At 54.2% G+C, this 24,022-nt stretch overlaps 7 protein-coding genes across 7 annotated transcripts; 5 read left to right on the forward strand and 2 right to left on the reverse strand.

Moving 5' to 3' along the window:
- Positions 1-1,364: 1,364 nt before the first annotated feature.
- Positions 1,365-3,325, forward strand: A1O7_00625 (uncharacterized protein; the record flags this gene model as incomplete). Its single annotated transcript, XM_007754666.1, has 3 exons — positions 1,365-1,605; positions 1,659-2,745; positions 2,806-3,325. 3 exons carry the CDS (start codon positions 1,365-1,367, stop codon positions 3,323-3,325), a joined length of 1,848 nt encoding a protein of 615 aa, XP_007752856.1.
- A 508-nt stretch (positions 3,326-3,833) lies between these two features.
- Positions 3,834-5,590, reverse strand: A1O7_00626 (uncharacterized protein; the record flags this gene model as incomplete). The annotated part of the gene is made up of 3 exons (XM_007754667.1): positions 3,834-4,682; positions 4,759-4,970; positions 5,026-5,590. 3 exons carry the CDS (start codon positions 5,588-5,590, stop codon positions 3,834-3,836), a joined length of 1,626 nt encoding a protein of 541 aa, XP_007752857.1.
- A 769-nt stretch (positions 5,591-6,359) lies between these two features.
- A1O7_00627 (uncharacterized protein) lies at positions 6,360-7,828 on the forward strand (the record flags this gene model as incomplete). The annotated part of the gene is made up of 9 exons (XM_007754668.1): positions 6,360-6,371; positions 6,420-6,466; positions 6,513-6,594; positions 6,675-6,722; positions 6,773-6,927; positions 6,983-7,008; positions 7,059-7,089; positions 7,151-7,514; positions 7,577-7,828. The coding sequence occupies 9 exons, from the start codon at positions 6,360-6,362 to the stop codon at positions 7,826-7,828; spliced, it is 1,017 nt and encodes a 338-aa protein (XP_007752858.1).
- A 1,686-nt stretch (positions 7,829-9,514) lies between these two features.
- Positions 9,515-11,163, forward strand: A1O7_00628 (uncharacterized protein; the record flags this gene model as incomplete). The annotated part of the gene is made up of 4 exons (XM_007754669.1): positions 9,515-9,762; positions 9,821-9,834; positions 9,891-10,048; positions 10,108-11,163. 4 exons carry the CDS (start codon positions 9,515-9,517, stop codon positions 11,161-11,163), a joined length of 1,476 nt encoding a protein of 491 aa, XP_007752859.1.
- A 461-nt stretch (positions 11,164-11,624) lies between these two features.
- A1O7_00629 (uncharacterized protein) lies at positions 11,625-14,321 on the forward strand (the record flags this gene model as incomplete). The annotated part of the gene is made up of 2 exons (XM_007754670.1): positions 11,625-12,828; positions 12,886-14,321. The coding sequence occupies 2 exons, from the start codon at positions 11,625-11,627 to the stop codon at positions 14,319-14,321; spliced, it is 2,640 nt and encodes an 879-aa protein (XP_007752860.1).
- Positions 14,322-15,012: 691 nt separating this feature from the next.
- Positions 15,013-16,305, reverse strand: A1O7_00630 (uncharacterized protein; the record flags this gene model as incomplete). Its single annotated transcript, XM_007754671.1, has 1 exon — positions 15,013-16,305. The coding sequence occupies one exon, from the start codon at positions 16,303-16,305 to the stop codon at positions 15,013-15,015; it is 1,293 nt and encodes a 430-aa protein (XP_007752861.1).
- Positions 16,306-17,277: 972 nt separating this feature from the next.
- Positions 17,278-19,397, forward strand: A1O7_00631 (uncharacterized protein; the record flags this gene model as incomplete). Its single annotated transcript, XM_007754672.1, has 2 exons — positions 17,278-18,145; positions 18,238-19,397. 2 exons carry the CDS (start codon positions 17,278-17,280, stop codon positions 19,395-19,397), a joined length of 2,028 nt encoding a protein of 675 aa, XP_007752862.1.
- Positions 19,398-24,022: the final 4,625 nt, after the last annotated feature.

Consider the following 24,022-nt stretch of genomic DNA (forward strand, 5'->3'; position numbering starts at 1 on the left):
TTTCGACGAGAGACTCGAGTTGTATTGCGGATGTAGCTTTACGGGGTGAAGCACGCTGCGAGAGCCATGTTAGTCTCGAGTCAAGAGATCAAGCTATTTGCAATCGGCTGAGGAGAGTCCCTCCCGGCGAGCTGGAAAAACATTACCTCCTGTTGTGCAGCGCTCAACCGAGCGGAGCGGCGTCGAGGGACGGCCATCTCAGAGGCGCTCAGAACGTGATAGCTCAGGACCAGCGCAGGCCAAAATGTCGAATGTGAAAGAGGAGATCTGAGAAGGAGTAACCCAACGGTCTCGCTTGCTGGTGGATTTGTGGACGTCAGCTCACCTACTGACCGTTTGGCGGAGAAGCTTCGTCTTTTTCGGGCTGTGTGAGTGTGTGACGTACCATGTCAACAAAACATCGGGCGCTGCCGCTGAGTGGCTCGTGAATTTCGGACCTGTGGCTTGGCGGCCGATGCGCAATCACGTGATATATCAGTCACGTGAGCTACCTGTCATCGGTGGACTTGAAACACATCCGCCTCTCCCATCATCCTTCGGGGCTGCCCTCCACCACCTTTCCGCTTCTTGCAAATGTAGCTCTTCTTCCGATTCGCTCATGCCCTGAAACAAATGCCCTGCAACAATTCAGAACACCGGAGGCGTGGTCGTCGGCGCCACAAGAATGTCATCTCGGCTGCCTCGAACCATGTCCGTATTCGCTCACCGTATTATCGCGTCCACCGCAAACATCTGCGTATTGGGTGCCGCAACCCCCTCAGCTGCACACATAGTCGCACAGAAGGTTTACAAAACATTCGATGCCACCGACTCTTGGAGGTCTCCTGCCGCCCGCTAGCCCCGAGTGACCTCGAGGCTGCTAGAGCTTAATCACAGCGGTATCTGGGTACACACTCGTGCTGACTCGTCGACCCAACCCACAGACAGGCTATGAGCACTTCTGCGTTTTGAAAATAGCTGATCCAGAACACCGGCTGTGCTGCTTGCTTGAGACAGGCGAATCTTTGAATTGAAGTGCACCATGAATTCCTGCTTACCAAGTCGCCGTTGCCGACTGCGCCTCATAAACCACTCGAGGACCAACGGCGAATTGCGCGGCCGGTCCGGGCTAGCCTCGTCAGACCTCGTTCATCCATCGCTCCTAGCCACCCTAGGGCTAACGGGAAATGAAAGGATCGACGAGGTGATCTGTTCCTATTACTACTCAAACGGGTACCGGCGACTCTGAACCGCCTCTTTGATTGTTCTCGTGTCTTTTCCTTTGTGCGGCCCGATATTATTCCCTGACGACAATCACGTTCTTGGTCACGACCACCCGTTGTTGCATGCACGATACTTGTTGATATAGACAGCAGGCTGTCGAAATGGATTCATTTTCACATTCGCTCAGCCATCGATTTGGTGTTCTCGGTCTTCTGGCGTTGACTCAAATCGATCTTGTGCAGGCTGGTGTTGCGCTTGATCCGGTGAAGAACTTTTGCAGGAGAATTGGACATAGCTCGGTGTATAAAAATGGGACGCTCTATATCAATGGCGGTATCGAGACTTACGTCGACTTTGGTGCGAACGGGCAACAGGATTTCAACACGATTACTACCGGCATCAGTGAGTTCGGTGGAAGCCTGGCAAGCGTCCTGTAGCTGACCTTGCTCTCTAAGACGAGAACCTCATCTCGGTCGACATGACCGCATCATGGGACTGGAAGACGAATGTATCCATCTCCCAGAATGCCAGACACGAAAGTGGCAGCGTTGCCGGCATGCAATGGCCGGTAAACGTCCACGATGGTGCTCTCTTTGGCGGATTGAACGACTCCCCGTCGCTGACCATGTTCGGCGGTACAACTTCCGACTTCAACCAGTCATTTCCCAATTTCTTGATTCCTCCAGACACGCGGTACGGCATATGGACCTACGATATGCCAGGGGATATTTGGACCGCTGTCGACACGTCTAGGGTCTTGGACACAATACCGTCTTGGGGGGCCAGTGCTGAAGCTCCGGACCAAGGCCTAGCCTTTTACGTTGGTGGACAGGTCGACGACGGTACAGCAAACAGCACTCAGTTCCTCGGCAACGGTACTGTTGGTGTCACTGGCATGGTGGTGATAGAGACACAAACCAACACCATCAAGAATATAACGGGCTTGAGCGGCATTCAGACCAATCGCCAAGGAGGAGGCCTCGTATACGTCGACAACTTTGGCAATACCGGCGTGCTCTTGCTTATTGGTGGACAGACCCAAACCACGGGCTACATCCCCATGGACGAGATCAAGATTTTCGACATCCATTCCATGGACCTTACCGGTCAGGCTGGAAGTGGCAACAATCTATGGTACGAACAGAAGGCAACGGGCGACATTCCTGACGCCAGGGTCGACTTTTGCTTGGTGGCTGCGCCTTCGCAAGACAACAGCAGCACCAGCATCTACCTGTACGGCGGAACAAGCAATGGCACAATCTTTGACGACATCTACGTACTCAGCCTACCGTCCTTTACTTGGGTCAAGGTCTTTACGGGCCAAGACGCACGATGGAGCGTCACATGTCACTTTATCCCCCCAAGGCAAATGATCACCGTAGGCGGTGGTGGCAAGAGCAGCAACATCTCCTCTGACTGCGATTGGGAACAGAAGAGCTTGGCTGTGCTTGACCTGAGCACCATTGGGTGGAGTAGCGTTTACGACGTCGCGGCCCCGGCTTACGAAGTGCCCGAGCAAGTCATCAAGGTGATCGGTGGAGGGTGAGTTCTGAAGCTACCCTACAAAGCAAAGCTTCAACGACTAACAATCAATCATCCTAGGCCGTTGGGTAACGCCACAAAACTCGAGCCGGACAAAGGGTGGGATCAGACAGGCCTGAGCAACCTCTTCATCACAAGACAGGCGGCTACTACTCCGAGTAACAGCACAATACCATCGATCACAGCTACCACCACGCCAAGCCCAGACAGCAACGGAGACAACGGGGTATCTGGTGGCGCGATCGCAGGGATCGCCATAGCAGCGGTCGCTGGCGTGCTAGTCGTCACTGCTGGAGTTTTCTTCTGTCTCCGTCGTCGTCGCCAGCAGCAGCAGGGCAAAAGCCAAGAACTACGTCCCGACATCCCCGAGAAGGATTCCCTGCCGTCTTATAGCACTGCTGCCTCGCACCGCGCGGCGGAGCTGGCAGGGGGTTACCAAGCCGTGGAGATGCCCGCCGCGAAGGAGGGACCTACAGCGACCGTCAATCCCGAGCCGCACGAACCTGTCGAGAAGGATGCCGATCCAGTGCAGGGGTCGTATCCGTCGTTGCGACAAACCGGACCCGTCGAGATGGAGTAAAGTGGATGGCTGATCCAGGGTCGGTGGTGTGGGATGTACATAAACTTGAATTATGCCCTGAGTGATTAACTTGGCGATGTCCCGTAATGATATTAATTATCCATATTAGGAAGGATTTTCTTGCTCGGGAAGAAAGAAGCGCCGAGGACCGTGAAGCCAATACCGAGGACCGTGAAGCCAATACCGAGGACCGTGAAGCCAATACCGAAAACCGTAACGCAATTATACTGGTATGTTTCGTGCGCCGGGTGATACATGTAATTGAAACATGCGTAATATTATCGGGGCGAGGAGGTGGACCTCATAACATGGAGTTTCCAAAGCGTACCATATCGTCCCGATTACTGACAGACAGCTGTATAGACATACCTCCTACCTAGTTAGTAGGCAAGCAGGCCTAAGTATCACGCGCTCCGTTCGCTGGGACTCCGACGCCCAGAAATATGTACATATCAAGGCCATTCAGGTTCAGGAGGAGCTAGTTAATTGCAGGAAGAAACGTCGGGGGTCACACTCTATGAACCGTGATCCTGACGCCCTTGCTGTCGGGGCGATACAGCGGCGTGACCCCGTCACCTATGATCTCGATATCCTTGTAGCTCGTATTATACAGCTCGAGAAATCCTCTGTCCTGGGGGAAACGCACCTCGCGGCTCCCGTACTGACTGAACACGGTCGCCACCGTGGCATACAGCTCGGCGTACGCCAGGTTGAGGCCCACGCAGGCGCGGGTGCCGCGCGAGAAGGGCACGAGGTAACTCTCGAGGCTCGGGTCATCGATCCAGCGCTGGGGGCGGAACGTCATGGGATCGTCGAAGTAGGTCGGGGAGTGGTGGATGAGCAGGCCCGTCATGGACAGCGGGATGCCCGGCGGGAGCACGTACTCGTATTGCTTGGCGACAGTGCTGGGTTTCTTGCTGTCCTTGTCTTTGGATCGCGCCTTGGCCGTGTAGATGAGCGTTTCGTCCGTGGCGATGCGCTGCAGGCGCGTGCTGATGCCGCTGCTCAGACGAAGACCTTCCTTGATGACCGCTGACAAGTACGGCAGCTGCTCGAGCTTGACTGCGTCGAGGGGCACCGTCGGGTCGGCGATGGCGTCTGCGAGCTCTTTCTTGAGTCTGCGCAGTTCGTTCGGCTGCTGGAGCAGTTGGTATGTGATTTCCGAGAGGGCTGCCGCGGTGGTCAGGGTGCCGGCGATGACGACGACCTGGCCGTCTTGCCAGAGGCGGTCCGGGGACTTCTCCTTCTCGGGCAAGTCGCCCTGCAGGATGGCGTGGAAGACGGTCATTTGGGCATTGTATTTGCTGTCGGGGTTGCCGCGGTGGGCGTGGATCTCGGAAACATGGCGGATAACGTCCTGTTCACGAGTGCTGCGTCAATAAAGGCGCTGTACGGCGCGTCTGATACCGCTTTACTCTTTGAGAGAAGCATACCTTGTTGAGTTTGATGTAGCTTGCCATGACAGGGTTCAGGGCGATCTGCACCGAGTCCGGCAGTACTTTCATCAGAGTCAGCACCCACGGCATTTGTTTGACGAAGTGCCCTATTTTGGCACCCGCCTCGCCGGCCTCTTTGAAGCTTGGGTCGAAGTCATGAGCCAGTAGCCGATTGTCACTGCGCGCAAATGCGTATTCCTGGACGATATCTGTCCGGCCTCGTCAGTACCCGTCAGGTTTGGTGGTGTGGTACAAAGGACCAACCGTTCGCAAGGGCGGCATACGCCAGCGACACCGTCATAGGCTCTCGGGAATCCTGGAACTCGCGAAACCGAGTCATCAGATTGTCCAGAATGGACTGAATGCGCGGTTGCAAGGCCCGCACTTTGGCCTTGGAGAAGTATGGATTCATTGCCGCCCTGCGCATGCGATGCAGATTGTGGTCTGGGGTCCCGAAGGCCGACTGCGGCAGACCACTTGAATTGGTGAAAAAGGTCCATTTGTCCCGTTTGTGCGTGGGGCCGGCGTATACCTGGTCGTAAAAGTCGGCGTCGTCAATGTGGACTTCCTCGGGGTTGATGCGCAGGAGCGGTCCATATTGCTCGTGAAGCGTCCGGATTTTCCAGATGTATTGACCGCCGAGGACGACGTCGTAGTAGAATTCGTACCAGTAGGTGAGCTTCGCCAACGTCGGCCCGGGGATGTGCGCCTGAGGACACAGATAGAGCCGCCAGGTCGCCAAGGCGAGAAGATAAGTGACTGCCAACAGGGCGCCCAATACGCAGATCAGCCCAAGGGGAGAGGCACCCGGGCTTCCTAGGGAGATCATGGCTATGCTGCGCTGGCGCCGCTACCTCCAGCCCGTGGACTGCGACTCGGCGTGTTCGGATAGTGATGACGGGAGACAAAAGGACGAGATTGTTTGCAGCGATGCGTGGGTGCGGTGAGGGGGGGCGGAATCATTTACATATCAGGTCGCAGTACAAAGTCGAGACCTTGTGGACCTCCAAATGCACATCCCCCAGGCGAGCAACTGCCTAGCGTTCAGAGCGGCCTGCCTAAGCGGGCGTTGAGCGGTGCAAACTCCACGCAGCCGAACCTCGCTAACGGTGAAAGGTCCAGGCAATGAGGAGCCAGGTGAGGGCAAGTCGGGCTGACCATTCCTGGACACTCTACTCGGCACGCGCCTGCTGTTACATTCTACAAAGTTTGTCCGCTCCGCCGACCCTCCTGCACGGCGTCATGAAAGGAAGTCTAAGTACTCCGTAGTCTCCCCATACAAGATTGGTGCAACGAGAACGCAGCAGGCGGCGTCTGCAGCTGTCGTGCCCCGGCCCGACGCCTGCCCGATCCTCGCGCCAGGCTACGGATGTTTGCTTGTCGCTCCCCGCGCCCATCAGTCCAACAGCTCGAGCCCCTCCTCAATCAGAGTTTCGCATAAGTTCAGTCGTTGCCAGGACCCATTTCGACCATTCCACTTCTGAGGGCTTAAAACTTCTTCTATCGAGGCACCATCCTCTTGGGCTGTGATCTGCGCAGCTGTCGCTCACCTTTAGATTCCAGCGCACTCGCTTCAATGGAGAGGGACGCGCACATTGATGTCCAGGCGAGTGCGCGCACAACCATGTCACTCACGGCGAATGCTAAAGATCCAGTAGGGTGCGCAAGGTGACTTCGATGAAGCCGACTCGGGCTATGAGGGAAGGTATGTCTACGTCCTCGCAGCACCAACTGAGCTGACGTGTGATCAGCGACGTTTCTTCAATAACCACGACGCTCCGTTCGGCGGCGCTGAATTATACGCAAGTCTCCGTCCCCCGAAAGACGCCCAAAGTACTAATCGCCGTGCAGATACGAGGCAGGTCATATAGCTACAGGAACTTGGCCCGTGAGACACTGACGAAGGGCCGCAGAATGGTAGAAGATACCAGCGAATGCCCAACGAGAACGCCTATGTCTTTGTGCGATTCTCGGGAAACTTATTGAGAGTACGGGTGCTAACATGTCTTAGCCCAACGATGAACAAGAACAAGAGCGACTTGACATGCTGCATCATATTTTCCGTCTCGTGCAAGGCGGCCGGCTATACACCGCCCCAGTCGATATTCCCCAGCGGGTGCTGGATATCGGAACCGGGACTGGGATCTGGGCACTGGAGTTCGCGGAGTAGGATTCCCATTGCGCACTGATGTTTGGGAGTCTATGCTGATGCCTTACTTAGCGAGTTTCCACAGGCCCAAGTCACAGGTAATTCCCTTGAACCTCAAACCGAACGGAGTAATGATACCTTCTTGCAGCTGTTGATCTCAGTCCCATTCAGCCAGATATGTAAGCTTGTCACCTTCCGTCATCATGAACGCGCCGCGCGTGTCTGACCGCGCTCCACCAGGACTGCCCCGAATTGTACCTTTATAATCGATGACCTTGAGCAACAGTGGGACTACCCGCAGAGTCGCAAGTTCCATTACATCCACCAGCGCAGCATGTCTGGCAGCATCGGAGACTGGACGAGGATGTACAGACAGGCGCTGACATCCATGGAGCCGGGCGGGTACATTGAGCTCCAGGAGTTTGAAGTCTGGTTCTACTCCCAGCTTCCCGAGGGCCTCCCAGAAGAATCGGCCATCGTCAAATGGCAGAAACTGGTCGACGAGGCTAGCGTCGCATTCGGGCGACGCCTCAACTATGCGTCTCGGTTCGAGGCCCATCTCGAAGAAGCTGGTTTTGTGGGCATTCAGACGCAGAGAATAAAGGTGAGTGCGAATGTGCCTTGCCTCGCGATATGTATCGTCACCCACTAAATGAATGTGCCCAGACTCCGATAGGCGCGTGGCCCAAGGACCGCAGACTGCGTGAGATAGGGGCATACCTTCAGGTCCAGATGAATGAGGCTCTGGAAGCTGTGACACTGGCGTATCTCACACGTGCTCTGGGCTGGACGGAGGAGGAAGTCCACGTCCTGTTGGCGGATGTGAGAAAAGAGTTCAATGACAGGTCGAAACTTCTTTACACGTACTGCTGGTTTATCACGGGCAAGAGACCGACAGAGGCGGACAGTAACACTTGAGGCTTTGTCACGAGGAGAATTTGGTTTCTCTGAGCGGTCCTATGCAGATAAAAGTAGTTGGCAAGTAATTCGTCGACACATTCCTCAGCTCCTCTGATTGCACTACAATCGGCGCGATATATTTCTCCTATCCAGAAGTCGGAACCTGGGCCTGTATCCCAGCCAAGGGCCCCCCCATCGTACAGCACTTCGCACAAGGTAGATTTTCAATTCCCTCTCAAGAGATCATCAGGCTAGAGAGGGTTAATCTTCGGCTCTGCGATGGAGTGGAAAACAGGCCAGCGGCACCAAGCAAATCGCCCGCACCTACGGGACTATATTCCGAGAAAAACTGCCTCTCATCTACTAGGTGCCTATTGGGCCAGAAAAATCGCCGTCGCCATGTTCGGCGTTATAGGGCTTTGAGGGCGATGGTATCGGCATAGAAGACTTGGGACTTGATTCGAGCCTTGCAGTTGAATGCAATACGTCCATTGATTACGGGGAAGTTTTGGGGACCTGGTCTCGCATATGAAATCCATCGAGCAGGAACCTGAGACTGGGGGCTTTCACGATGCATCTTACCTATTGTAATGCAACGAGTAATCTTGATGCTGGAGGCCACCAGCAGCAGTTCGTGTCATTTGAACAGCTGTCCGACACGGTATCAAGCTTGCTTGCTCCGTACCTAACATGGCATTGTCCCTAGATTGTCAATACGATCTTTACGCTCATTTCTCGACTTCCTCGTGCACCACTGAGTCGACGCCAGTCAGTTGTTCCGGAGTTGCACTGCCGCAACTGCTACTCTGTAGGACGTGAGACGAGCTCGACACTTTTCGCAAGGGCTCTGTTATCAGTCGCAGGTCTGAGCAAGCGTGGCAAGGGAACCAGCGCAGGCGATTATCAAAGTGCCCCGGGAAAGAAATCTTTCTGGGAAGGAAGGCACGTGGGCTTGGAGTGGACTGGGCAAAGGCGCGGCAAGGCTTAAGCAGAGCGCCGCGCCCAACACCACGAATGAGAGTCACTTGCCGCGATTCCCAAGACATGGACATGGCCACCAAGCATGTAATCCATATTCAATTGTACCGTTTTATCTCTTTTAGTCAATTCACTGCACAGACGTTTTTCACCGCTGCCAACGGATTGCGGATTCGCGATCCTTGTGACGGTTGAGTCGTGTTTGGTGGTGTTTCCCCCCATTCTATGACGCAAACCACAGGCGCTGACGTCGGTCGAAGCTAAACTTCGGTTTGAGGGCGGTTCCTTCTTTCCCCAATGCCACACAAGCAAAAGGTTCTCTGTCGGTCGCAATTGGTTCAAGCTCAAACGCAAGCTTGACTCCCTGGACGATTACCTGTCGATCACTTCTCTGTTGCTGCATGACTCGCACGACCACACGGCACAGGCAGTGTGGAACTCTTTTCTACCAGTAACGCGGGCTCGGACGAGGCTAGATCCGACCACCCACACGAGGGGCGATCAGCTGGCTTGTCCTTGACACGCCATGACGTCGAAGGCACCATGCCATCATCTGTCGCACAGACGCAAGAAGGCAGTAAATACCATGTGGCCCTTGACCGCAACGTATTGCCTATCAACCTCCTCGATAGTAGCAGCGGGAGTTTTCAAGGACCTCGACGTGCGCAGCAGTGAGCGCAGCGCCAATTATCAGCGACTACAGACTGCTTTCCAGTGAGGTTAAACATGGCCTCAAGATCGCCTACGCTTCGCGCTGAATCGGATCCCTTTGGCCCAGATGCAGAGAAGCACGCCGGTCCTCTAGATGGCCCCGCTGCCCGAGGTAACGCACACCCCGATGTCGAGCCATCGAAGGAGAAAAGGCGCTCATCACTGGGCGGTGCGTGGCGACGACAGAGTGTCAATCAAGAGACGGATCCCTTCGGAGATGAGGAAGAGGAAGGAGACGTCAAATACCGGACTTTGAAGTGGTGGTAAGTACTCCCTGACTACTCAGTGGAGGGAGCAAACTTTGACTTGGGGATGATCCAGGCAATGCAGTATGAGTATGTTACCAGCCAGAACTCGCCTGCGCAATAACAAGACACTGATTTCTCCCCAGTCATGATCGCCGAGACAATATCTCTGGGTATCCTGTCATTGCCCTCGGTCCTCGCGACTGTTGGGATGGTCCCCGGCGCCATCATGATTATCGGTCTCGGTGTCGTGGCCACCTACTCGGGCTATGTCATCGGGCAGTTCAAGGCTGCGCATCCCTGGGTAAGCACTCTCAAGTTGCAGCAGCACTTCCCCCACATGCTTACCCTGAGCCTGTATAGGTGCATAACATGGCAGACGCAGGCTACGTGCTGTTCAAACCTCTTGGACCGCGCGCAGCCGTCTTTGGCCGCGAGTTCCTCGGCGCCGCCCAGACGATCTTCCTCGTCTTCAGCATGGCAAGTCACATTTTGACGTGGACAATCTGCCTAAACACCCTGACCAACGGCGCTGCCTGTACAATTGTATGGGGCATCGTTGGCCTGCTTTTGTTCTGGGTATTTGACATCCCTCGGACCCTGCTGAAGGTCTCCTGGCTGTCATGCGCCAGCTTTTTGAGTATCACCACCGCGGTCATCGTCACCATGGCCGGCGCAGGTGCCAGAGATCCCGCGCAAGGCCACTTCAGAGCGACACAACAAGCCAGCTTTGCGACGGCCTTCCTCAGCGTCACCAACATTGTCTTTGCTTACGCTGGTCATGTTGCCTTCTTCAGTTTCATCTCGGAAATGAAGAACCCCGATGACTTTCCGAAGGCGCTGGTCTTGCTGCAGGTCACTGACACGGGAATGTACTTCGTTGTTGCCATGGTCGTCTACGCATATGGCGGCGACGAAGTTGATTCGCCCGCTCTGGGGACAGCCGGAACACTTGTTGGCAAAGTCGCCTGGGGCTTGGCTATTCCGACCATCATCATTGCGGGTGTCATATATGGCCACGTGGCTTCAAAGTACATCTACGTGCGCATTTTCCGAGGCACGAAGCACATGTCCAAGAAGACCCTTCTTGCCGTGGGCAGCTGGCTGGCCATCACCTTGACACTGTGGGTGGTCGCCTGGATCATCGCTGAGTCGATCCCCAATTTCAACGATCTCCTCGCCCTGATCTCGAGTCTTTTCGCCTCATGGTTCACCTACGGCATCTCCGGCATCTTCTGGTTGTTCCTCAACAAAGGGCAGTACACCAGGGGATGGAGGAAGACCTGCTTGACTGTTGTCAATATCCTGATGTTCACATTGGGTGCTGCCATTTGCGGCATGGGATTATACGCCAGTGGCAAAGCCATATCCGAGGAGGGGGGCGGGAGCAGCTGGACGTGCAAGAGCAACGCGCAGTGAACTCGACGCATGCGTTCCATCGCCGCGCTGAGCGTGGATCTGTTGGAAATGTATTCTATTCTGTAGGAATTAATCCTCCACAATATCAACGACGGCCACATCATGGACCTGTACGTTCCACCTCGAGCAAATGCTGGGCCTCTCGTCCGTGAAATCAGTCCCGCTTGCTGGGATTCACAACGTGCCGATGTGATGACACGGACAAGGACACGGTGTCTGGTAACAGAGACACCTGATGCTTTGATTGCAATGGGTTTCAGTCTATAATGAAGTGAGGGTCAATCTTCAACACGATTCCACTCAGCACCATGCTCATTGTTTTCCTCCCTCCTGAATCACCATCTGCCCACTTTTGTGCCGGACCGTAACACCATGCCTGGACTCATAGCAGAGCCATTCACCAATCGCCTGTGTCATGGCACATTCGGTGCCATCTCAACGTCGTGATTAGTGCCGCCGTCATGAGCAAGAGAGCAAGAGACTCTGTTTCCTATCCTTCGTCGCGCGACATCTCTCCTGCCCGCAGCGCTAGGAAGCAGCCCAAACTCGGGGAGATAGCTGTGGACGAACGCCCACCAGTCGCGGGTGCAGGAGGCTCAAAGCCGAAGCGTCAGGGGCAAAGTGCGCCTATTCCACCTATGGATGGCCTCGACGCCCACGCAGCGCGTGGGATGGGCAGCGCCAGACGTCCCGGTCGTCAGCCGAGTCCCACCAGAGGCTGGAAAAATTCTAGAGATTTCGACAGAGACCAGCAGATCCAGGACGACAGCAACCACAACAACGAGAGGGACCACCAGCACGACGAGTCTCACCGTCCTCAAAACCCGCGTCCAGAAACACCACGACGAGGTCCGAATTCTCCAGCCGGCAAACTGAATCCCTCAACTCGCTCGCAGTCGTACACAACCCCTCTCCCGTTATTCGCCGCGGAAGCATCCAGGGCGACCTCTGCCACTACTGCGCCGCTGACCGAGCAGAATCTTCGGAGCCTACTGCGCTCCCTTAGAGCGGAGGATTCCAGGCCTGGGACACGGGCTGCCGCTGCCACTGCCACTGCTGTGAATAAGTCCGAAGCAGAGATCGGTGCGGGAAGCCGTGCTAAGTTTGCTCCCGCTATCAGTACGACAGGCTCAGGCCGTGCAGGACCTGCCCTTGCCTCAGCCCCACCTCAACCTGCAGGCACGACCAATTACTCGCCATCAATGCCGAAGTCAAAATCGCCCTCAAAATCTCCCAAGAAGCAGGACAGGGAAAAGAAGAAATCCAAGTACGATTCCGACACCCACCCATTGAATCTCCCTCCCGAACAACTCCGCGCACACCTGGCACAGATGGCCAGACAAGAGGCCGAGTCGGCCGGCAGGATGTCATTAGACAGAGACACAGACACAAATCCCCATGACGCTCCCGCACCCAACAGTGGCGCCGCCGGTGCATCCCAGCCTGCGACCCCGTCAAGAGAGGCGCCTGGTGCTTTCCCGGAACAATCCGGTGACGACGCCGTCGCGAACGGTGTCAACGGTCACCCTGATGAACGCAGTCCAACCCCTCCTCCACACAGAGTCCCTCCGGCGCCCAAGGTCGATCCCGAGGCATGCAAGGCGGCAGGAAACAAATTCTTCAAGGCGAAAGATTACGAGCGGGCTATTCAGGAATACACAAAGGGTATGTACATTTTCAGACTCCCGTCGAGAACACGCATTGGCTGACAAATACAAAAAGCGGTTGAGGCAGAGCCGTCGAATCCCACCTACTTGTCGAACAGAGCGGCCGCCTACATCTCCGCGAACAAATACAACCTCGCACTGAATGACTGCCTACAAGCCAGCCACATAGATCCCGGGAACGACAAAATCCTGCACCGTCTTGCCCGGGTCTACACCTCGTTAGGCCGACCGCAAGATGCTCTCGACACATATGCGAAGATTCCGAACGCTTCGGCTACAGACACTGCGGCGGCGCGTAAGGCCTTACAATGCATCGAGATGGCTCAGAAGCAGATAGATGCGGAAGATGGAGACGGCAAGATGGCACTTTGGAGCATCGGCGAAGCCACGAAGACGCTAGGAGCCGGCACCCCGACACCGAGAAGATGGCAGATCCTAAAGGCCAAGGCGAATCTGAAGGTCGGAACTGCCAATGCACTGGGAGAGGTCACAGGGATTGCGCAGTCCCTGATGCGCGACAATCCGCAAGACGCCGTAGCAATCGTACTCGCTGGTCGGGCACTCTATCTCAAGGACGAGAAACCTCGGCAAGGAAAGAGCGACTACGAACGAGCAGAAGATCACTTCCGACAAGCCCTCGCATTGGATCCAGACAACTCCGAAGCTCGAAACTCATTAAGAACTATGAAGAAGCTAGATCGAGCCCGCACAGCGGCCAACGACATGTTCAAGCGTGGCAAGTACTCCGATGCCGTGGCCGCCTACACCGAAGCCATTACCATCGACCCAACTAACAAAGTCACCAATGCAAAACTCCTCGGCAACCGCGCCATGGCCCGCATCAAAATCAAAGAATACGATGAAGCAGTAGCCGACTGTGATCAAGCGCTGAAACTCGACCCGTCGTACATGAAAGCGCGACGGACCCGTGCGAAAGCCACCGGTGAGAGCGGCGACTGGGAACAAGCGGTCAAAGATTTGAAAGCGCTTGCTGAAGAAAACGCGTCAGACGCCGAACTCGCCAAGGAATTACGAAATGCGGAGCTCGAGCTCAAGAAATCCAAGCGCAAGGATTACTACAAGATATTGGGCATCGATAAAGACGCCGGGGACAAGGATATCGAGCGGGCGTACAAGAAGAAAGCGGCGGTGCTGCATCCGGACAAGACCCAGGGGGATAAGAAGAAGGAAGAGGAGTTTAAAGATTGCTTGGAGGCGAAGGAGACATTGCTTGATCCGCAGAAGCGGCAGATGTACGACTCGGGCGCCGATCTAATGGAGCCGGGCATGGGATTCCCTGGTGGTGGGATGGGAGGGTTTCCTGGCGGGTTTGGTGGGATGGGAGGCGGATTCCCGGGCGGAGGCTTTGGAGGTGGTGGCGGTGTGCAGATCGATCCGGAAATGTTGTTCAATATGATGAATGGAGGCGCTGGTGGTGGAGGAGGGGGCTTCAGATTCAGCACTGGTGGAGGGAGGTCGCCTTTTGGTTGAGGTGTGTCGACCTGTCGGGAGTGAATGAGGCGGAGACGGAGACAGCGACAGAGGAACTAAGCCGAGGCGACCATGTATCCCGGGAGCGGGAGTCAGGAACCAACATCACGGCTCCATCGCAACCAGAACGGGGTGACGAGCACGCAGCACTCGTGCACCAGAGACCGGCCTCTATCGACGAGGACTCCCTACAAGATCATCCTGCTCGATGCACACACACACGCACACCCTTTGACCCGTTGAAGGCGTCAGATGGGATTCACCGAAGCGACTCACTCTCTGCCATTCATACCGGCGAACGATGCATAACACCTTCTGAGACTAAGATGAGTTGGTGGCATGGCATGGCGTAGCATAGCGATACGGCGTCGGAGACATGCTAGGGAACAGACATTCCACTTTCATGTTCTTAAATGCACACTGGCTGGGTCAACCACTGGACAACAGGATCAGGATAGACAAACGCAATAGACATGGCGTGTGCCTTTCCCTCTGCCTCCCTCTCTGTCCATGTTCAAGTTCAACCACTATCATTTTCGTCCTCGTCCCGTGCATTTCGTCTCCGGCTTCGACCTTGATTTGTCCCACCAGTGGTTGGTGCTCGAGTTCTTTGCACGGCTCGTCTCCAAGGTCCAGGTTAATTTTAGTCCGGTTCTTCGTCCTGCTGCTCTCCCCCTCTCTCCGTCCATGTTCAACCACTACCATTCTCATCCTCGTCGCGTGCATTTGGTCTGCCTCCACCACGACTGCGACCTTGATTTCTCCCAACAGTGGTTGGTGGTCGAGTTCTCTGCACGGCTCGTCTCGAAGGTCCAGGTTGACCACCGTCCTGTTCTTCGTCTTGTTGCTCACCGTCCTCTCCGTCGTGTTGATCCCTCCTCCTCTCGCCTCCACCGTCGCCATTGACCTTGATACCCAAACTCCGCGATAACCTGGCGTTGAGCTCATCTTCCTCGATTTTCACGAGGCGGCCAGGCTCTACATCATCTTCGGCTTCCTCGTCTTCACCACCGGCCCCATCACGCCGTCTCCCACCGGTCGTGTCTCTCGACAATTCCACAGCCCCGTGTCCATACACGGTCCTCACCAGGCCCATCACGCCCTGTACGCCGACCTCAACCTTCCCCCTCGGCCCAGGAACCCACTCGATGACTTCCTCCCCAGAACTCGTGTCCCTTCTTTTATCAATGTATCCTTCCTTCATCATCCGCTGCAATAACTTCTCTTTACTCCCCACGGGCGTGTACGTCTCGGCATTCACCCGCTTGAGATACCGCTCCAGCTTCTGGTCCGTGATGCTCGACGCGTTCAGGAAAATCAGGCTCAAAATGAACGTATACAGCGCCGTATATTGCGCCTCGGTTTCGACACTGGGCGCCAAACTGGGCTGCATGAGGAGCCGGTTCGTCTTGAGTTCGTCCGGCAATGTAGACACCAGGACCCACGATTTGGTGGAAGCGCTGCTACTCGACACTTTGGTCTGCGTGGCTTGCGTCCTCCGCTCTTTTAGACTTGTCTTTTCTCGAGAGGGCAGTTCGGTGAGTTGCATGCCGAATGTATCTTGCAGGACTTTCTGCGCGCCTTCGAAGATCTTCTGGAACGAGGCCCGGCTGATGCCGCTTGTGGAAGAGTTGGCGTCTTTGAGGATCTTGGCGCTGATGTCGCTTCTTCGTAAAGGAGTGCGGCTGTATTCTGTCGCGAGGGCCAGGCGGACGAGTTTCTTGATGAGCACGTTTTCGGCGGAGTGGCCGCGTGGGGCCCCAGGTGAGGATGAAGCATCGGAGTCTTCTCCAAGCGAGGAGGATTGTTCGTGGCGTTGGGTTCCCTGTTGAGTGCGCTGTGGTTGTTCTTGTTCTGAGGAAGACGAGCGCTGGCGCTGGCGCTGACGTCGTTGCGCGCGTTGGGGTGCTTCGTCCTCGGATTCTGCCGAGTCGTGTTGGGTACGGGATATGGCGTCGGAGCGGCGCTTGAGTTGACGAGGCATAGTTTCGGGATGAGTGAGTCAATGTTAAGCGAAGGAAGCAGCAATGGTTGTCCACAGGTTCGTTTGTCGAGCCAGCACACAAGCACTGATACCTTTGTTCCCCACAGTCTAGTAATTAACGGTCGGACGCGTTAAGTGGGAGTTGCCGACGCGTCTCAACAGGCCCTCGTGGCTCTCTAACCTGATTTAGGCCTAGTATGGTGTGCCTGCTCGCGGACGGCTCCATCGTCATCTGACGAAGCAACCCAACTCAACTTCAACTTCCTCCGTTACCCTTTGTCACTCCCTAGAAGTTGTGGCCTAGAGGTGTAGGGTACAGTGGGAGTCATATGCGGTCAGTAGGCCAATACTGTTCTACCCGAAGGGTTCTGTTGGGGTCCTCGACTATGACCGGCGCGATGGAACGACCAGGCAGCTGGCTCCTTGTGGCCGCTGTTTGCCTTGTCCGAGTGGTACAGCCTCATGCTACCCCACCAATAGTCTTGGAGTACTTTGGTTGCCTGCCGCTGCCACATGGTATGAGTCAAGGTACTAGTACACCATTCTTTGATGCGCACGGTCGGTCGCAGAGCAAGAGCAGAGTTTAAAGAGCCGGACCTGCACTTGTTTTACTCTCCTTCAAGCTTTGTGCTTGTGGCATTTGTTGTTGTAGCTGGAAAGGGAAAGTCCCTTGTGCGCCAACGCAGGCCGTTGCCTATCAGGTGCCACTGCCTTGCCTGACATAGTGCCAACCGGTCCCATCAGCCTCTTCATCCACCACTGATGGCCTGTTCCCTTGTCTCGCGCCTTTTCAACCATGGGCCGTTGAGGCGCTTGCTCTCGAGGATCCCTCCCTCAACAACTTCCCATAATCCTGGCTCTCAGCCTGTAACTCCTTCCACAACATCCTGTACTCAGCCCGCAAACTCCATTCGTGTCAACAACTTGAACACACTTGATCATCCCGATTGCAACCTCTTCCTTTTGTATACCATGGCTGGGCAAGGCACGCCACATCTCGTCGTCCGGCAGGTTGTCCTTGATCTCAACCGGCCTCCCGCCGAGGTCGACCAAGTCTTCTACAATTCAGAAGGCTACGTCGGCCTCAGGTTGATCCAACCGGCGACCGGCCAGGACAACGGGTCCGGACCTGCTCGCCGTGACTTGGTCTACACATTTGGCACTGCCGCGGATGCGATGACTGCACTGCTCAACCACCCCACGATCACAATCGGAGAGACCCAGTACCGCCCTGAACACTACGACGGCGACTTTGCAGAGTCCCGAGCCGAATCTGACCGGGCTCAACAGACGTCTTCTCTAGACGCAGACATCTCTCCTCCGCGCAAACGCCTAAAGAAAGAACAGCCTCCCACGGACAAGAAGATCGCTTGCAGAATCTGCTTCAGCCATCTGGACGGCCTCTACTCCACGCCGTGCCGGCGATGCAAGGGACCCGAATGCTATGAGTGCGTTGCAGCACGCTTCAGAACTGCCGTGAAGGACATCAACCGAATGCCTGTCACATGCTGCGGATTGGTCATGTACCACGAAGTTGCGAGAGGGATTCTGACGCCAACAGAGCTCGAGGAGTACAAGCAAAAGTACGATGAACGCATGAACACGGTGGATCCCCTCTACTGCCCTGTTCCTACTTGCTCAACTTTTCTACCTCCTCGAATGTTCAACCAAAACGACAACAGGGTCTCATGTCACGTCTGCGACACCGTTGTCTGTACGAAATGCAAGCTGTACGCAGGAAACGGACATACCTGCGACACGGAAGATCCGAGAAAATTCATTTTGGAGACTTTTCACTACAAGCTCTGCCCTCGATGTGGCACCGGTGTCATGAAAATGTGTGAGTCATCTCCCGCTGTACCCACATCAGTATCTCACTCCTGAATTTGCTTCTGTTATCATTCATGCAACACATGCTAACATCAATCGCAGATGGATGCCCTCATGTGAGATGTCAGTGTGGTGCCCACTGGTGCTGGGACTGCCAGCGACCCATGAATGCTTGCTATCAGAAGCCTTGCCGTGCTGCAAGAAACGAAGGCAATTATTCCGACGGAGAAGTCGAGGTGATTGAGTCAGATGAGGAGAATCCTGCAACTGCACCTGCGCCTGCGCCTGCGCCTGTGACGGCAGCGCCTGTGGCGACGGGACCGGCAGTAAACATACAGCCGACTCATTCAGAAGTTGAACGTGAAGTCGCAAATGCTCTCAACACTCTACGAAACGGTCAAGGACCAAGGTCCAGTGGCACAGCAGGCAGAATCAGCCGTGATATCAGTCCGGGACCTTCCACAGCGCCCTCCATACATGCGCCGGGAATGAATGAGCTGAGACGAACGCTGACAAGAGGCGACACAAATATACTACCGACTGACTCGGGAGCTCTTATCACCAGCCATCCTGAGCCACTGGCCGTTTTGCGCCCAGAGCCATCCAACGACCAACGCAACGATGGTGCAGTTCAGGAAGCTGCCGCAACGCCACAACTCGACATCCCTGCTCCCTCCCAGCCAGCTACTACTGGTGGTAGTGCTGGAGATGTGCCTGACACAAACGGCCCGACCGCAGCCGTTACTGAGCAAATTCAACGCGTCGAGAATCTAGACGACCCTGACGAATTTGACTGGGAGGGCAGGGACCTAGATTTTGGAAACGAGCCCGCCGACGAGTCGACAGATACATGGGGATGCCGGCACCATTTCTACCCGTTTGGAAAAGACCAGATTCCCCAACTTTGGCTGGTTGGCGTACGTCCTGCAACCGACCCTACCTTGGAAATCGAATGTATGGGTTGCTTTAAGAAGACGAAGGTTTGGGATGACGATGCCGTGTTGGAGGCTTTCCGCTTGAAGTACTGCAGTAGCACCGGCAAAGTACAACTCGGAACGGAGGCATTGGAGCAGGAGTTCGAAAAGTGGAAGGCTCAAGCCACGGACGAGGATGGCGACAATGCACAGAAATTAAGAGAGGGCAGCATCCTGAAGTCGCTTCGCGCTGTGGAATGTCGCCATGGCTGTGGAGTGGTGTATTGTCAGACGTGCAAGAAAGCAGCGAGGAGAAGAATTCAGAAGGAACGCCTGGCTGACACGTGAGGGCAGGTGGTATGATCTAAGAACCAATTTTGCTGCACAGTACATACTAGAACTACAGTGTATGGTCAAAGTCGTCAAATGAAACACGCTATGTGGTTTCCCGCCGCTCTACTACAGAGCCAGTACGAGAATGCATAGAAGATACTTTATCCTCAATCGCCTGGGACATGGCACAAATACTAAGTAAGTTAGCATGCTACCTATGTATGAGATAGGTGAAAGACAGCGTCGTCGCTCACACTTCGCATTATGTAGTTTGCGCTAAGTTTCATTTGACGACTTCATGGATAATGTAGACCAAGTAGTAAGTACAAGAGCTGGAGGGGCTAAGCAGGACAGTAGTAATTACATACTAGTAGTACTAGTAGTAGTAGGGTCAATGAGCGATTAATAGAGGTTTATCAAGTCTAGTACTTAGTCATTATCATTAAGTTAAGTATAGTAATGGGACTGAGCTCTATAGCCGTCCGACTATACTACTGAGATAGAATTAAACCGACAGTGTGGCATTCATGAGTGTGAGTTCCTTGACTTCCCTGATATAAATACAAATTTTAGCGTGTACTTATCTCTTACGGCAATACTTAGATAATACGTAAAACTAGTCTAACCTATTCAGGCGAAATTTGTACTTCGCTGCCCTACTGGTGCCGTATAATTATACCAATATCACTCGATCGGAACAGGATTAGAGCAGGACTAGAGCAGGATTACACACAGTGTCTGAACACGATCACAGTATCAGAGCAGGATCATAGTAGTGTTAGAAGAGGATCAGACCGGTTTCAGAACGGGATCACAGCGGTACCAGAACGGGATCAGAGCAAAATCGCATCAGGATCAAAGTGTTAGAACAGCATAGGCTCCACAACCGGTTCCAGCATCGGTCAGAATTCAAACCACCACGGAATTCTTGGATGTACTATGTATGCACGTGCCTGTCGATAGGAGTGTACACTAGATGAAGGAGGCAACCGTTCCGATGGTAAGTCGGCTGATGGTACTAAGTACATAAGTACTAAGTATGTACTACTAAGCTGCCCCCCTTAAGGGGTTTGACCCGGTCTGGACCCGGGTTCAGCTCGAGCTGAGACCGATTTAGTGATTTGAGACCGATTTGAGACCGATCTGGAGTGGTCTGGGACCGATCTGGATCAGCTAGATCGATTCAACTGATCTAGAGTGGTTTAAGACTGATCTAGGATCGATCTGGGATCGATTTGAGACCGATCTAGATCGAGCTATACTATGGTGCCGCTTATAAAGCGTAAAAGTTATATTAAATATAAATAAAAAAACTCCTGAGAAAAGTTACTTGTAAGTTACTACAGTAGTATATATTAAAATAAAGAAACAAAAAACAAAAATTCGAGAAAAAAGAGATTCGAACTCGCGACCTTTTTTTATTTACACTATATCGATCTCAGATCGCTTCCAGATCGCTTCCAGATCGCTTCTAGATCGGTCCCGGATCGATCTCAGACTGGTTCAAACCCCCCTTAGGCGGGCTATACTGTAAGTACTTACTAAGTATCAGTACTATGTATTTGTGATCCAGCATTGATCACATGTTAAGATCCCGTGTGCAAAGTTTCCAGGAAGCCTGCGTGATGTGGTCACTTTTGCATGGGAAACCTTGTGCAAGGCCAAAGGCGGTGCAGCTTCACTCGAACGAGCACAGAAGATGATCTGTCGTCGAGGTTCTGGACCTGGATGGACGCCGCAATCCCGGAGAGGACATGTGGTTTGTATGCTTTGCGCAGCCGGTGTCTTGAACAAGAGACGCGAGAAACCCGTCCGTCTTGTTCACCGCCTTGCGTCGTGCGGTAGCATGTACATATCGCAATTGAGGCTCGCCGTTGAAGTTGACCTTTTGTAGTCTTTGCCGTCAAGTGGGCGCCGTTCTGTAATGGCACGCTTCCGTAGAAACATTCAAGTTGTTGTCGATTGGTCGAGGAGGGAGAACCGCCGACGGTCGATCGCACGCAAGAAGGCGAGGACATCTTTATCTGAATCTCTTCCGGGGCAACAGGTACCGCCTGCCATCAATGCCTTTGGGCTATGCTTCAGCGGGCGGATGAAATGTGTGCCGAATAATGCAGGCAGCGTTCCGCAGCGAGTATAGGGATCGATTCCTTTGATGCCATTTGAGGAAAGGCACAGATGAAGAGGCTGGAGCCCTTCCAGAGTCTATAACCGGTGCAATGTTGGAGGCATCCATGTTGTTGTCCATGAAGCTGTATTGGGGTCGTATACGTGGACGGTCATACATAGTAGTCGTGGCTTGCGCCGTTGTTTTTACAAGCCACTGCACCCTTACCCTGGGCGGGGATAACTGCGGGCTCACCGTCTGAATCTCCGAATATCTTCATCGTGAAACTCGTCGGCAGCAAAATCGAGCTCCGCATCGCGCTTACGCTTGTGGCTGTTGCCACTAATAGGTGCAGCCAGAGTGTCTGCAGGGCTATTCGTAGGGACCAAATCTGTGATGTTAGGGCGCTTCGGTGGGGAGGGGTACGGCGTCGTGAGGTGGGGGTGAGTCGAGAGGAAGTTGTCTGCAATCCTCACGGGACCGCTCTCTTTTATTGAGATGAGGGATGGATTGTAGCCCACGTGTCGCTTGGCGGTGATGGCGGAGATCTCTCTCGAGTAACCAGGTCTTTATCAACGGTCAGTCGGTGTCTCGTCCAGTCACGAAAGTATAGTGTCTCACCTGCCAACTCGGGGTGCCGGGAAAAGTTGAAGCTGCAAGCTGCGTCACCAGGTAAGAGGCTCACCAGCCAGAGGTTGTTCCACTCGCGGATGACTCTGATGTTCAAGAAATCCAGTCTCCATGTCAGTGAAGCGCGGTTACACACCCGAGAGCGGGAATGTGATTGCGATGCTCTTCATGGCACTTCAGTCTGACATAGCCGTTTTGGGTGGAAATACTAACTACTTACTGTACTCTTAGTTGTGGAGATGTCAGGTCCGAGTTGCATGAGAATCAAGTTGTCTGCAGAGGTATCAGTCACAAGTCAGAGAGATGGAATCGCGGAGTGGATTTTAACTGGCAGACAACATCAGCAACTTTCATGCGACTAGCAACTCCACGTGAGCATCATGCTCAGTGAGTCGATGGCAGGAAAACCTACGGTGACTGGGTGATCTGATCACCTGGTGAATTGGTGGTCTTGTGAGTTGACTGAGTGCAGCTGCGGTCGGCGATACATGGTCTCGTAACTTTGAGTCCTGACTGAGATGGACCTGAGACACAGTTGAACATGGAGGGAAGGCACCATTTGAAGGAAGATTCCAGGACAGTACATGACCAAAGCCACTTGCACTGTAGCTGGCGGAAACAAGTACTAATGACTGCAAGAGAGACCTTTGATCGGTTGCAAGAAGGCTGCTGATACTCATGAGCCCAGTTCAAGAGTCGGAGGCTGTATGGCAGCCAGCCGCCAAAACTCGGTCCCACATGAACGAACAAATAAAAATCGTCCTTGATGGTTGAAAACGGAAGGCACCAACTTGAAGTGAGAAGCAACTCCATTGGAAGCTTCGCTGAGAGTCGTGTTGAGTCCTTCCCGAGTCGCTCAGCTCCCCTCGTTAGAAGCAATCGGCCATGTATCGAGCTGATGGTAAGTACTCCGTACAGTACTAAGTACCCTTTCAGGGGCGATCGATATGGGATGGATCCAGGGTCAAACCTCTCATCGGAATGATTAGTACATATACGGAGTATCTGTGCAACCTATCGCTGGACACTTAAGTACCGGTAGTTCAGGATCTTGGATGTGGAACCCAGCGAAAAGAACCCGACCGAAGCGGATGAGCTCACTTCAGCACATCTTTTCTCCGACCTTGTCGGTCAATCCTCCCCAGCCTTGCCCAGCACTCGACCAAGTGCCTCATCTCCATAACACCTACAACGAAAGCCAACCCGAGAAATGTTGCTGTGCCCCAGATCTGGTGTGAGGCACACGCAAGCAATACTCGCACCACGACATTGAACAGGGCATATACTATCATTGTTCGATATACGGCGGGCACATCGACCATCTTCTGAACGATAATGCAGGCAAGGAGGGACGAAGGGTCGTCTTGGACAGCGTCCCAAAGATGTTCCGAAAGTTGAGTGGGGAAGCCAATGGAGCTTTCGGTATCGATGCGCGTAGGGCTGCGGTAGGTAGCTGGAGGATGAGAAGGGAGCCTCGCATCGGTGATCAGAGGGTTAGGCTGTTTTGGGCTGGGTTCCGAGCATTCCCGGCGCCGGCGGGATTTCGTCTGTCTTGCCCGATGCAGTGTACTTGCGGAAAGCCTGAACTGGGCAGGCACATCGACACCAGATGAGCACGTTCTGATGATGCCTTGGAGTATGAGAGGGCTATCATCTCGTGTCTGATTCTCATGATGTGTATGCTCGTTAGGCGAATCTGAGGCCTTCTGTTCAGAGTCAGCGGCTGGTCTCAATATTCCCTTGGCAGTTTCATGTTTCGCTAAGCTTGTGGTCGTAAACGATGCAAAGTCCGGCTGCCGGGTATTTCGTGCGTTGTATTGCATCTCATGCAAGCAAATGCTCGGGAAGTGCTCGCGCGATGGTATTCCAAAAAGGCTCTTCCCTTGATACCCCTCGTCACCTA

Source organism: Cladophialophora yegresii (genome assembly GCF_000585515.1).
Source record: "Cladophialophora yegresii CBS 114405 chromosome Unknown aczIN-supercont1.1, whole genome shotgun sequence".
NCBI lineage: Eukaryota > Fungi > Ascomycota > Eurotiomycetes > Chaetothyriales > Herpotrichiellaceae > Cladophialophora > Cladophialophora yegresii.